This window comes from Callithrix jacchus, chromosome 11 (genome assembly GCF_049354715.1).
Source record: "Callithrix jacchus isolate 240 chromosome 11, calJac240_pri, whole genome shotgun sequence".
Taxonomy (NCBI): domain Eukaryota; kingdom Metazoa; phylum Chordata; class Mammalia; order Primates; family Cebidae; genus Callithrix; species Callithrix jacchus.
The window spans coordinates 30,358,501-30,373,043 of record NC_133512.1 but is presented as its reverse complement, the minus strand read 5'-3'; the positions used below and the strand labels follow the sequence as shown (position 1 = coordinate 30,373,043).

Below are 14,543 nucleotides of genomic sequence, written 5' to 3'. Positions count from 1 at the left end.
TTTTTCTAGAAGCAAGGAGGTTGCTTGTGAAGCTAAAAGACAATAGGAGCTGGAGGGAAATAAGGATCTGGGAAAGGTTTTAAAAATTGAAGACACTTAAGCATGTTTAAAAAGACAAAGGAAAAGATCTGGTGGAGATGGGGGCTTGAATATAAAAATGAGATCATGTAGAGTTCCTGAGAAGGTGGGAGGTGTTGGGATCTGTGAAATAAAAACATATTTGAGCCTAACCTTTGATTTAGCCTTGATTAAAATTAAACATTTGAAGATTATCTTAATAACATTTCCTCAAAATAATTTTTATTAACTTTAATTATCATTGATACACAGTGACTCACAAAATACAGGTATTTAATAAGAAAGATTGGGAGGGAAGAATCTTGTTGGCATAAGTACCTTAAGAATTCAAAGTACTTTTCTGGCTGTTACTCTTCTCAGTAAGATGAGGAAGAGAGGTTAGAGAATATTTACATTCTAGCGACCTTTCAGTTGCACAAGGAATAAAGAACACTGTTAGGAGCCAGTGGGGCAAAGTTCTTACTGCAATATAAACCTCTGCAGGCTCTGTTTCTTAATAACATAAATTACAGTTTCTCTTTTCGATAGTGCAAGAAACTTCCCAAAACATTGAACTTTAACTTGAAAGTTTCTGCTTAGTATTTCCAGACATAAACTTTAGTGGTAAAGCATGTGGTGACCACAAAGTCTGCAATACATTTTTTTTTAAATTAGAAAAAGTATTTATTTCTGCTCCTTTCAAACATCTTATTGTTCAGAAAACAGTCTTACATATGTATCTGAAATAATCTACCATCATACACTAGTTAAAGGCAAAGCACCAGAGGTAAAGCTGATCAGCTGTCCAGAGTTCTCAGCTTATGGAATCTTGCTTCTTGATTTTATGTTACTTTCTGAAAATCAGAATGTCATTTCCAAAAAATGTTAAGGGGGTTGTAAAAAATAATCACGTTATTTGATATTATAGTTGTAGATATGAAGTATATTTTCTTTAAGAAATGAAAAACTGACAATAAAATGCCACTCAACATCATTGGTATAGCAGTAGGTCAGCAGGAAAAAAAAATACTGTGATCAACTTGTCTCTTTAAACCAAGAAAGAAATTCTAGTCCAAGTTTCAATATACTTCCTGCTTTTTCACTAGGTATTGCGTTTATGCTGCTCTTCATTCTTTTCCACATTTCATATTAGAGGATTGGTACAGCCTTTAAACTTCATTGCCAGGAGCAAATCCAGTATCCACTGATTTCTTCTCAAAGGCACTCTAACCCATCAGATAGCCCAGCAGTTTCATTCTCATGAATACTCTAGCCATGAAAAAACTCAATAGAACACAGACGAATCCAATGAATAGAAGAAGAAATCTATTGAGTTTTGGGATATTTGGTGCATTCAATCGGTCCAGGATTATGAAACCTAAACCTCCCATTGTAAACAGGAAGCTGGATACAAGTCCTTCCATAATAATTGTCCATTTACTCTGTAGGCCAAGAGAGCTACTGGCCTCTGATGCCCATGTTCATCAGTCATAGAGCCAACACTTGGTGGTTCAACAATAACATCATAAATTATTCCTCCGGTGATGAGGAAGTAAGACACCACCACCAGAGCATACACAGTCATGGCCGATGGCATGTGCAGCCAGGTCGGCTTCTTCAGCTTCAGGTTGGGACATTCCAGCACTAACAACGGGACATGGTACAAAGTCTCCATGTTGGTGGCAGCACGGTGGCCTCCTGTAATACATTTTTATAGGAAATTGTCCTTAATGTGCAAGTTAGGAAGTCAAGGGAGTTATGGGTATTGGAAGTCATGTTAATGAAATGATAGCCCATGGACTCTAAGTTGGATACTGAGGAAAGTATTAAAAGAAAGCTTAATAGACTGAGATACTGATGAGTTTGAAAAATAGCTCTGCTGGGCATTTTTGAATTAGCAAGTTAGAAGAATAGGAGGTTGTGGTCAAAGAGTAGGAGGCCTGCTTTTGAAGATGATGACAAGGTCCAAGGTGTGACCACAGAAATAGGTATCTGGAGTGGAGTGGAGGAGAGTATTTGAGATGAGGGATTCAGGAAATTAGAATGCTGGAATGTTGGCCTTTTAATTTTAATCTCATCTAAATAGAAGGAAGGAGACTGTGTACTAGGTGACAGTCTTCACTGAATGAGGAACGATGATTTGGAGATCAGAAGATAACAGCCAGAGGGAGGGATGGGGGAGCATAACACAATGGTATATACCTCAAAGGAGCAAAGGTTTTTTACCAGCATTTGGGTAGGTAATGGTTGGGAAACAAGGAACAATGAGTACGTCAATAAAATCTAACAGATAGGGAAACAGAAAACAACTCTATTTTAGGGTGTTTGGAATCCTCTCTTTCTCTGCCTGTCCAAAGCCTACCATTATTCAAATCTCGTCTTTAAAAGCTATCTTTTTGAAAACAAAGGTTTGCAAAGGTGTTTTTTTTTAAATTAAGAATCAGTTATAGCAAAAGGAATCTTTAATACAAATTCTACCGTAAACCACTGTTCTAAGAAAGGAGAACAACTCACTGGCCTGGCTTTACAACCTGTAATGATGTTTCTAATAAAACACGTCTTTTTGAAATTTAAAAAAAATTTTCAATCCATGTTTCACTCAATAATTGTCCCATTTGTGCCTTTTAAACTACATTATTCTCACTATGTAAGCCTTTTCTTCCATCTTTTCAAAATATTTCTACTGTTTCAAAGTTTAGAGACCAATCTCTTTTACAAAGTTTTGCCAATTTCAAAATTAATTATTCTGTATAACTTTCTACTTTATTTCTCGGAGTCCATTTCCTGCAAATTTGACACTTATCTATACCATCCTGTAATACCTTGACCAGATTTTAAGCAGTTTCAGGGAAGAAACCATGCTTGATTCTTTGTTTCCCAGAGCACATAGTAAATGAACAAAATGCTCTTTATAAGAAGCTACATGACATGATGGGGAATACATGAACTTTGGAGAAAATTATTATTTTTGGTTAACAATTTTCTTCCTGATTCCTTCGCCCAAGCTCTTAAATCCTGACTGGAAAGTCCTCCTCCTCCATCTCCTCATCAAAATCATACCTAACTTTGATAGTCCAGGCCTGCCTCCTCCATGAAAAGTGTACTGCTAACACAAGTCTGTACTTTCTCCCGTCTGAACATGTATCTTATTCATTTACACTTTAGTTGCCTAAATTTTCACGGGCTCATTTCTTTTCTTTCCTTTGCTATCATAAGTTCCTCTAATGAAAGAACTGTGTCTTTTAAATATAGTCAGCATATTTTCCCAATCAAAACAGGACAACTGCCTAGAAACTACTTGAAACTGTAGTTGCTCCAGAAAAATCATGGGTTACTCACTGATTTACTTTCCAATAATTCTTTCAATAGGTCTACAATCCCTTATTCACCATTTTGAAATCTAAAAAGGTCTGAAAATCAAATGTGTTTTCTTAACATTTGGTGGCAAAACCTGTTTGACCTGACTCATTTGTTACCTGAACCCAAGGGCAAAGTGGCAGAACCTGACCTGAAAAACCTGATCTTAACTGAAGTGAGGCTATACAGTTCATTTATCTTAGTGTGACATTGATAATTTTTCTGGAAAAAAATGTTGACTGTGGGTGCTGCCCCAGATGTCACATAAAACTCACCTCTCTAAAGTCTGAACAATTCTGAATTCTGAAATCCATCTGGCAGAAAGGTATCATTTAAAGGAAGTGAATCAAATCTCTTCTAGCTGTAGTCCACTGCTATTCATATAATAGGTTAATTTGTAGAAATTCAATTAAATCCGGGCACAGTGGCTCAAGCTAGTAATCCCAGCTCTTTGGGAGTCTGAGGCAGGTGGATCACCTGAGGTCAGGAGTTCGAGACCAGCCTGGCCAACATGGAGAAACCCCATCTCTACTTAAAATACAAAAATTAGCTGGGTGTGGTGGCAGGCACCTGTTATCCCAGCTACTGGGAAGACTGAGGCAGGAGAATAGCTTGAACCTGGGAGGTGGAGGTTGCAGTGAGCTGAAAACGTGCCACTGCGCTGTGACCTGGATGACAGAGCAAGACTCTGTCTCAAAACAAAAACAAACAAACAACAAACAAACAGAAAACAGAAATTCAATTAAATATGAAGAGGATGTCAATCTTCGTGGGAAAAACGTGGTCTAAAAATTAAAAGATTACTAAAACGAATGAAGCAAGTTAAAATTCCAGAACAGGGGTCCAAAGTGGCTCCTGCCGGAGGTCATGGCGCTTGCGAAGGCAAGGTCATGAGTTCAAGGCTAACCTGAGCAACCTTATAAGCTCAAACTGATTGGCAAAAAAAAAAAAAAATAAATAATAACAAAAAAAATAAAATTCCAGAACAAATACCTTCCTGGGAAAATAAGATCTAAAAATTCAAGAAATTTTAAAAATAACAACGCGAAAATACCTTTCTTTCTTTCTTTTTTGAGATGGAGTTTCACTCTTGTTACCCAGGCTGGAGTGCAATGGTGCAATCTCAGCTCACCACAACCTCCACCTCCTGGGTTCAGGCAATTCTCCTGCCTCAGCCTCCCGAGTAGCTGGGATTACAGGCACGCGCCACCATGCCCAGCTAATTTTTTGTATTTTTAGTAGAGACGGGGGTCTCACCATGTTGACCAAGATGGTCTCGAGCTCTTGACATCATGATCTACCCGCCTCGGCCTCCCAAAGTTCTAGGATTACAGGTTTGAGCCACCGCGCCCGGTCACAAAAATACCTTTCAAAATGTCTTTCGAGATGAGCCTGACTAATATTGTGAAACCCCATCTCTACTTAAAATACAAAAATTATCTGGAGGTGGTGGCGCATTCCTGTAATCCCAGCTACCTGGGAGTCTGAGTCTCCGGAATAGCTTGAACCTGGGAGGCAGACTGCAGTGAGCCGGGATCGTGCCACTGCACTCCAGCCCGGGCAATGAGAGCAAAACTCCGTCTCAAAAAAAAAAAAAAAAAGAAAATGTCTTTCAATTATGGTTTTTATTAAGCAGACTGTTTTTCTGATTTCATTAACTGAAAATCAGCGGTAATTAAAAATTTATTACATGTAATTAGGAATGTGATTTAAAAATACAAAAAGTGACATCTAAGACAAATTGTGGTTATAAAGTTCACTGCTATGTTTACATTTCTTTTTTCTTTTTTTTTTTTAGGCGGAGTTTCGCTCTTGTTACCCAGGCTGGAGTGCAATGGCACCATCTCGGCTCACAGCAACCTCCGCCTCCTGGGTTCAGGCAATTCTCCTGCCTCAGCCTCCCGAGTAGCTGGGATTACAGGCACGCGCCACCATGCCCAGTTAATTTTTTGTATTTTTAGTAGAAACGGGGTTTCACCATGTTGACCAGGCTGGTCTCGATCTCTTGACCTCTTGATCCACCCGCCTTGGCCTCCCAAAGTGCTGGGATTACAGGCGTGAGCCACCGCGCCCGGCCTACATTTCTTAAGGGACAGTTATTTCTACTAGTAGAAGGTTACTACCAGTAACCCGAGTGAAATGTTGATTATTCACACCAATTTCTTCATCTGGAAAATAAAAAGACGGACTAAATGACCTGTTAAGGTTCTTCTGAAATTCTATGATCAAGTATAATATCCAGCACGTGACCAAGTTCAAAAATACAGGAAACTAATCAGTCTGTAAATATTGAGAACCTGTATTATGAAAGCTAATGTCATCTGAAATACGTGGAAGATGAAAATATATGAAAGATAATTTTGAATGTTCTGTATTTAGAATCTGCTTCAACATTTAATGCTATCTAATTTACATATTCTTTCTGGTGCTATTGCAAGTTTTATCATGGTTTTATGGCAACAGAGGAATCTGATGAATTCGAATGGGACATACTTGCTTCTGTGGAGTTACAATTCAAACTGAATGTCTAATAATAGGAAGGCAACATATACACCAGGCGAAAAGTGATTTTAGAAATAACGGAGAACGGGGGACAAAATTCACACACGGAAAATGATTCGCATAACAAAAGCAGGCAACTCACAGAAATGCGGGTGGAAAAGAGGCCTCTGCTGGAGCGAGAGCAAACAGAATCAGAGAGCATTAGAACCGAAAAGCTCCTGGGACAACCTGGGGTTTCGGTAAACAAAACTTAGCAGTTTTTAAAAGCACAGGACTGGGACAGGAGTTGAGAGACAGCCTTGGAGTTCAGTGAGTTGCAGCCCTAGCAGTGTGGTAGAAAAGACGCCTCTGTTGGAGCAAGAACAAACGGAATCAGAGAGCATTAGAACTGAAAAGCTCCTGGGAGAACCTGGGGTTTCAGTGAACAAAAACTTGGCAGTTTTTTGAAAGCACAGGACTGGGTCAGGAGTTGAGAGACAGCCTTGGAGTTCAGTGGGTTGCAGCCCTAGCCGCGTGGTCACTCCCTTGCTTCTCTGGCTATTTCCTTATCTATAAAATCCGTGGGTTGGTTTAGGTCGACTGAGATGCTGGCAGGAACACAGTACTGTTTATGGACATCGTTGGTGAGTTACTTAAACCTCGGGGTTTTTCCCCATTTCGCATGTCAAAATAATAATATAAAATCAGAAAAATAAACCCAAACGCATTGTTTGCTGCGATTAAGTCGCTGAGCGAAAATGGAAAGGACGAAGGAAAGAGGGAAACAGCCTGCTTCTGGGATGACTACCGCCTGGGTCCGACTTAGCGTCATGCAGCTGAGCCGGCTGGGTGCGGGTCGTCGCGGATAGGCGGGGCGAACCCGCCAGGAGGCGGAAGAGGCCGCCCTGTGGGCGGAAGTGACGCAACGCCGGCTGTCGGCTGTGAGGGGAGGTGTAGCCGGTCTGTGGAGGCAGGCGGTAGTGGCGGAAGCGGTTCGGCGGCTTATGGCGGATCAGGATCGGAAACCTGTCTAACTTTCTCACCCGGTCCAGGAGTCCTTCCACTGGGTAAGGCACCTCCCCTGTCCACTCCAGCGCCTTGTGCGGGGCGGACCACAGCTGGATCTTTTAGGGCTCGTGCTTACACCCCTCAGCCCCTGTAGTTGTAGGGCCTGGCCAGTCTCGGGAGAGGTCTCTGTGGTGACGAGGCTTTTCTTCTCGAGGACAAACCTTCCCTTCCGGACTGCGATTGTGACGGGGTGTGGGCAACTCGGATCAGCCGTGAAGTTTTGGAATAGCAACGGGTGGCCGCCCCACATGGTGGGAGGCCCGCGGGACAGGCCTTCCCGATTTGGGGGAGGCGTGTGGGTCGGGGGCCCTTTGGCTGGGGACGGGTGACGCTGGCGACCCCTGAAGAAAAAGCTTGTGGTGTCCTAAGGCTCAACTCTGGGGTGGCTGTTTTGAGGGCAGTGTGTGTGCGCTACTGTTGCAGTAAGCTGAGAAAACACGTAGGTCGCGTCCGGGAAGGACGCTCGGGTTTGTCTTTGCGGAGAGAAACCCAGCTGTTTTGGTTTGAGTCGCCGGTGGCGAAGGGGGCGGAGACTCCCTGCACCGCCTACTGTTGAGGGCCGAGGGCGGAGTTGGCTGTTCTGGCTGCTCGGCTGCTCGCCTGCTTCACCTGGAATCCATTCCCCATCCCGCCCCAACACCCGGCAGGTTCGCCAGGTCTAGACCATTCCCGACCGATCTGCGCTCCTGGCTTAAGGAATCTGTGGCTAGAGTTTAGCGTGCATGCGCATGTGTGTACACCTTATTAGTAAGAAATAGAGCTTAGCGTGTGTGTATTCACACCTAATTGGTAAAAGTTTTGTTAGGAAACACTGGCGTTTGACTTCAGACATACTTAGTATTAGATTTTCGGTTTTACACAGTGGTTATGAATTGCTATTGTTAGGATTTAGATGGGAAAATCAACCTTAATTTTTCAACTGTCTGCATTCTGCTAATGTTAAAATTTCTACGAGCTGTGCACGAACACTTACTAGTTATAATTTTGGTGCTCAATTCCAAAAGCATTTAAAGAGATCATTTGAATAGAAACTAAAAGTGGGTCGATTCTCCTCAAAGTGCTTTTCGGGTTTAGGGAGGGAGCTGAGGACAGCCTTTCTCCTTCGTTCTGTTCTTTTCAAGGTTAAACTTGATTTCTTGAAGAATTGTTTGATGATGCCGACTTCTAATGAAGTTTTTTTTTTTTCCCCCAAACTGCTCAACTATAAAGAACATCTTGTAGTTTTTGCTTTCTAGACATCACGTTCTGTTTTTGTTTTGTTTGAGTCTGTCGCCCAGGTTGGAGTGCAGTGGCGCGATCTCCGCTCCCTGCAACCTCTGCCTCCCGGGTTCAAGCGATTCTCCTGCCTCAGCCTCCTAAGTAGCTGGGATTACAGGCGCGCACCACCACGTCCGGCTAATTTTTGTATTTTTAGTAGAGACGGGGTTTCACCATGTTGGTGAGTCTGGTCTCGAACCCTTGATTGGCAATCCGCCCGCCTCGCCCTCCCAAAGTGCTGGGATTGCAGGCGGGAACCACAACGCCCGACTCATCACGTTCTTAAATTGTAGACCCCTGTTTATAGTTCTCGCTGTAGCCATGTTTATCGAATTAACCAGTAAATACCTTTTCCACAACAAAAATAACATTTTGGAATTCAAAATTTTATCCTTTTTTTTTTTTTTTGAGACGGAGTTTTTGCTCTTGTTACCCAGGCTGGAGTGCAATGGCGCGATCTCGGCTCACCGCAACCTCCGCCTCCTGGGTTAGGCAATTCTCCTGCCTCAGCCTCCTGAGTAGCTGGGATGACAGGCACGCGCCACCATGCCCAGCTAATTTTTTGTATCTTTAGTAGAGACGGGGTTTCACCATTTTGACCAGGATGGTCTCGATCTCTTGACCTCGTGATCCACCCGCCTCGGCCTCGCAAAGTGCTAGGATTACAGGCTTGAGCCACCGCGCCCGGCCGCTCCTTGTATACTTCTTTTGGAAGAATTTATTATATTCTTTTAGATTGGATATGTAAAATCTGGGCTTTATACATTTCTGTCTTTTTAAAGCTTATTTTGCCCCAAATAAACCTTTAGAAGAAGGTAAAACTTTACCCTAAAATATATGGGCCAAGATCATAGCATTTTAGAAACCAACTTATAAAGTCTAAAAAGGAAATAAAAGCGGTGTGGGTGACACCTGGGCAGAATGTTCTGGCACTCAGGTGTAAAGGATTCTGGAAATAGGGATATTGACTGGGGCTTTTGCTTCTGCCTCCTAGAAAGAATGCTGATAACATTTTTCGGGAGCAGAGGTCTGTTTATAGGTTTTTTTGTTGTTGTTTTTTTTACAAACCACCCCCTCCTGTTTATAGTTTTTAGTCTTTGAGCCACAGTATGAATAATTGGAAACTATTTGAATGCTGGATGTTTTTTCCTTTCATATGTTTGTCCTATAGGACTAAAGTTTGGAGATAATTCTAAAGATTTTTTAACTGAGGATGTGAAAAACTTTCAGCAACTTTGTCAACCATTACCTGAATTATAAAACTTCTAAGAGTAGGGCCAGGCGCGGTGGTTCAAGCCTGGAATCCCAGCACTTTGGAAGGCCAAGGCAGGTGGATCACGAGGTCAAGAGATCGAGACCATCCTGGTCAACATGGTGAATCCCCGTCTCTACTAAAAATACAAAAAATTAGCTGGGCATGGTGGCGCGTGCCTGTAATCCCAGCTACTCAGGAGCTGAGGCAGGAGAATTGCCTAACCCAGGAGGCGGAGTTTGCGGTGAACCGAGATCGCGCCGTCGCACTCCAGCCTGGGTAAGAAAGAGCGAAACTCTCTCACAAAAGAAAAAAAAAAACTTCTAACAGTAAAAAGTGTTCATACTCTAAAATGCAGTTTTTCAGCAGCAGTGGGTCATAAATAGAGTATTCCTAATCTGTTTCATTTCTTTATTTGCTTTGGTTTTACTATTAAGGAAATTTTCGGACATTCGCAAAAGGAGAATGAACAGTAAAATGAACCAGCATTTTACTAATCTTGTTTTATTACCCCTTCTAACATTTATTTTTTTTCTTGGAGTTTTCAAAGCAACTCTGACATCAAAACATTTCACTTACAGATAGCTTAGCATCCTTTTTTTTTTGAGACGGAGTTTCGCTCTTGTTACCTAGGCTTGCTCGGCTCACCGCAAGCTCCGCCTCCTGGGTCCAGGCAATTCTCCTGCCTCAGCTCCTGAGTAGCTGGGATTACAGGCACGCGCCACCATGCCCAGCTAATTTTTTGTATTTTTAGTAGAGACGGGGTTTCACCATGTTGACCAAGATGGTCTTGATCTCCTGACCTCGTGATCCACCCGCCTCGGCCTCCCAAAGTACTGGGATTACAGGCTTCAGCCACCGCGCCTGGCCCTAGCTTAGCATCTTTAACTGGTAAGGACTTTTAAAAAAACATACAATCACCATAATTATATTATCACACATAACAAAGTTATCGTATTTCTTTTTGAATTCTAATTGTTAGGACTGGCAAACTATATTTATATTTATCTAAATTAAAAAGCTTAATTTGGCTTTATATGTTTAATGTACAGAAGTTCTTAACTATGGTTTGTTTTTTAGTACACTAAGGCTTACATTTTTGTGCTAAAGTAAAACAAGTATTGGGAACCACTGGAAAAATACTAACACAAAAGTCAAATCTGTTTTGGGCTTGAAAAAGTTCCAAGAGGAGTAAGTAAAGATAACATTCAGATGCTTCCCAACCGACCCCATGTTTATCTTAGCTATATACATAACTGAGTGCTCACTATGTATTATCATTTTTAAAGACATTAATGCATTCCCAAAATAATCCAATTGGAATTTAGACCGAAGACTTTATAATATACAGCATAAGACACGTAAAGGAATTCTAGAGACATTAGAACTTTAGGGAATGTAGGAAACCTGGAAGAGGGCACTGTAGTCAGCATGTGTATGCATTTCTGACTTTGTTTCCCAGCCAAATGTGTTTGGCCCCTTAATTGTTGATTGGACGTTTTTCACTTACCCTTGGCTTGCCAAGTTACTGTAATCCTGTTTGTGGAGATGCAGTTTAGAGAAGGAGAATCAGAATTTGGCATGGTAAAGCTGCTTGCTTGTACTTTCCTTTTTGTGTATGGACTGTACCTCTCTCCACCTGAGAGGTTTGTATGTTTTCTCAGGGTATTAGTGAAGCTACACTTCCCAGGCATTACCACAAGGTGATGCAGTGACTTTGCATATTATTTCTCCACTCCCATGAGACCTTGACATTCTGAGTGAATTCCAACATTTCTGTAAGCTTGCCTATCTCTTCAGTCTATTATCCGTAGGAGGAGTGAATCAGAGAAACTATGTGGGAATTAGAAATTTAAAATGGGTTAATGACATAATTATATTTAGATTGCATTCATCCATGTAAACTTTTAAAATGATTAGTAGCTATATAATTTAATAAGAGTAAAAAGTGACAAGGTACTAGAATAACTTTTGTAAAATATTTCTATAATTGTAGCAATGAAATTTTAAGAAGACTGGAGTGTTGGAGAGACATTATTGAAGGCTATTAATAGGATAATCACAAATTATTTTACTTTTCAGACTTATAAACATTGTGAATACTATATTTAAAATGAAATACTGATGTTTTATATTAAAAATGTGAAATTTGGAATAGGGCTTAAAAATGGAATTTCTTAATAGGGCTATTTAAAACAAAATAATATATATATATATACTTGTAAAAATTCAAACTACAAATTGACATAAAATTTAAAGTCCTTAAGTCTTCTTTTTACACACATCCCTTATAAGACTATTAACTCTATAATGTATACTTGAGTTCCTTTTGATGCATTTGTAAACATATACAAATACATATATGTATATCTACCTGCTATTTTGTACCTCAAAAACTTCTGTGAACTAAAAGTGTAAGGTTGGATTGTAGATTAAAAAAAAACTGTTATAATTGAGGTTAACAAAAGTTGAAACACCGTTGCCTTTTTTATATTAAAAAAATACAGCTTTGTTGGTTTGATTTAGGAAATGACTTATTAAATTTTAAGAAAAAAGTATTATCCTTAATCAGCTTTTGATTAAAAACATGGGATGTATATTGTAAGTTAGTTTATTTTCTTCTTACTGAATATCTTCCTCAAAGGAAGCATGACTATTCACTCTTAATAGAAAAATAGTACTTATTCCCTTATTTCAGTTTTGGTACCTATATTTAATAGATGTTGGTTCAGTTGATTTAGCTATAGTTTATTTTGTTGGTTGGTATCTTATAACCAGTAATGATTTTTTTCTTTTTTTTAAGAACTGTTATTGTTTTTTTTTTCCTTTGTGAAGTCACTTATTTGAAAAGAGATGATCATTAATGACTTCATTAGTATCATGATACCTCCCTGGGAGCCCAAATTAGCTGAGACAACTCAAAGAAACAAAATAATAGAACTCTTAAGTTATTTTAGGCAGAGTTCTCCAGTGTTTGTAAATGCTACCTTTTCATTTTTCTGATGGCTTTAGGTTACCAGGTGGAGAGTATTCACAGTTAAGTCTTTCCATGAAATATGGTTGCTGGTAGTAAATCCCTTTTATTAGTGCAGAGGTAAAGAAGGATTGCTACTGAATATACTCTTTACCTTGGAATCCTTGCAAACCTCAGGTAGGGAGAGGCTGACAACTTAGCCTGATATTCTGCAGTGGTTTCCAGGTTCATGAATGACAGTGTTTTTGGGATGTCCAGTATATTCAGTAAAGCAGGACTTTGGCCATAACAGAAGCAGAGGGGACACAAGAAGAAAGTTGATATATTTTAAAGTGCTTATTATTACAAAACTTAAAAAATTTGCCTTAGCATTTCAAACAGGTCAGCAAAAGAAACAGTTGTAAAAGCATCTTTTTTTTAGATCTTCTTAGCAATAAGTCTTCTTACTAATGGCTAAAATATGAGTAGAGCCTTGCTGCTGTGCTTGCTCTGTAGAAACTTCATTGATTTGTGAAGTAAATTAAATTAATTTGATTAGCAAAAATCTTGCCCCAGTTTTCCCTATTATTACAGAGATGCCTGTTTTAATGGCTCCAGCAAGTACGGTCAGGTCAGTCAGTTTCTTATGTGTACTGTAGAATTAGTGATTGCACTGAGCCTGTGACAAACTTTGCAGATTGTTTTTTTTGTGTAAATCCTCATTTGTTTCTGTTTTCTCAAAAGTAGAGCACAAAATAGGAAAAACATTTAGATCTTGCAATTTTTATAATCTACTCTCACGATTCATCTGCTATCCAGTGCTTGGTGTTTACTAAGCCAAGTGAGCATTCATGACTCTCTAACAGATTTTCAACGGTATGTATTTCGTTAACACTATACTTTTATTTTTAAATGTGAGTTTATTTTAATCAGTAAATATGTGGAAAGAGCATGTGAATACCAGAAGTCAAGGTAGGATCATTGGACCTAGAATGAAATGGTAGGTTTGTAATAGGTAGAGAAGAACAAACAGGCTGTATATTCATGTATACACACCCACACACAGGCACATGTGCACACATGTCCAGGTCCCACTCCCAGAAAGTCATCGTCATCTCTCTTTTTTTTTTAAAGGCCCCTGATGATTCTAATGTGTCACCAGGGTTGAGAAATGCTGGTCAGGGGATTATGACATAGGGCAGAAATGCAGGCACAGAGTTGCTAGTATCAGGTTTTATTATAGGACCCCAAAAACCTAGGGAGAGGGGACGAGATGAATGGGATGGGCTAGGTTAGGAAGGAAAATTATGAAGCTCAAGGGTTCTACATAGAAAGGAAAAGTTAATTGACCCATAGCCAATAAAATACTGACTTTTAACTGTTCTTGTTTCTGTTTCTTAGTGTCTGTTACTCGGAAGCAGCAGGTTTATATTGGCAGTATGTGCATGAAAACATCTCTGGTTCATTTGCTTTTGATTGGAATAGAAGCAGAGGGCTAGGCTTTTCAGGAGAGTTGAATTTTTGGTTTTGGTTTTTAAACTTTTAAATGCCTGTATAACTTGCTGAGCCATATGGACTTTATTTTACAGTTCGTCTGTTTTTGAATTTAATCATAATTTTAAGAAGTTCTAGTATTTAAAAAGTATATGTTTTTAAAATTATGACATGTAAATATTCATTAAATTTATATTAAATATTATGTATTTTCTGAAGGCATAAGTTTATTCTTAGTTGGTATAATTTAACTTTTATAAATTACTTGTTTCAGATTCACAATGACATCCTTTCAAGAAGTCCCGCTGCAGACTTCCAACTTTGCCCATGTCATCTTTCAAAATGTGGCCAAGAGTTATCTTCCTAATGCACACCTGGAATGTCATTACACCTTAACTCCATATATTCATCCACATCCAAAAGATTGGGTTGGTATATTCAAGGTAAGAAAACTTTCTGAATATGTTCTCCATGTAAACACTTTTAATTTTCTTTTAAAACAGATTGATAAGTAGCTTGTACTGCCCTTGTCTTGATTCCGCATTAAGATTCAATTTTGTAAATATCACCATGAAATATTTAACAGTAGGGAGTAGATAAAATGAATATTGGGAACTCCATTTC

The 14,543-nt window shown here is 39.6% G+C and overlaps 1 protein-coding gene and 1 pseudogene across 12 annotated transcripts in view; one reads left to right on the top strand and one right to left on the bottom strand.

Annotated features, from left to right (window-relative positions):
* Positions 1-716: 716 nt before the first annotated feature.
* On the bottom strand, positions 717-1,738 carry LOC100408548 (oligosaccharyltransferase complex subunit OSTC pseudogene; annotated as a pseudogene). The gene has a single exon (XR_622188.6). The product of XR_622188.6 is annotated as an oligosaccharyltransferase complex subunit OSTC pseudogene (transcript).
* A 5,100-nt stretch (positions 1,739-6,838) lies between these two features.
* Positions 6,839-14,543, top strand: part of TAX1BP1 (Tax1 binding protein 1) — a 90,161-nt gene continuing 82,456 nt past the window's right edge. For all 11 annotated transcript variants that reach the window (XM_035253551.3, XM_035253546.3, XM_035253549.3 and 8 more), the window contains exons 1-2: positions 6,839-6,962; positions 14,194-14,362. In XM_035253551.3, coding sequence (XP_035109442.1) covers positions 14,201-14,362 — 162 coding nt within the window. In that variant the 5' untranslated portion in view covers positions 6,839-6,962; positions 14,194-14,200. The remainder of the gene's footprint in view (positions 6,963-14,193; positions 14,363-14,543) is intronic.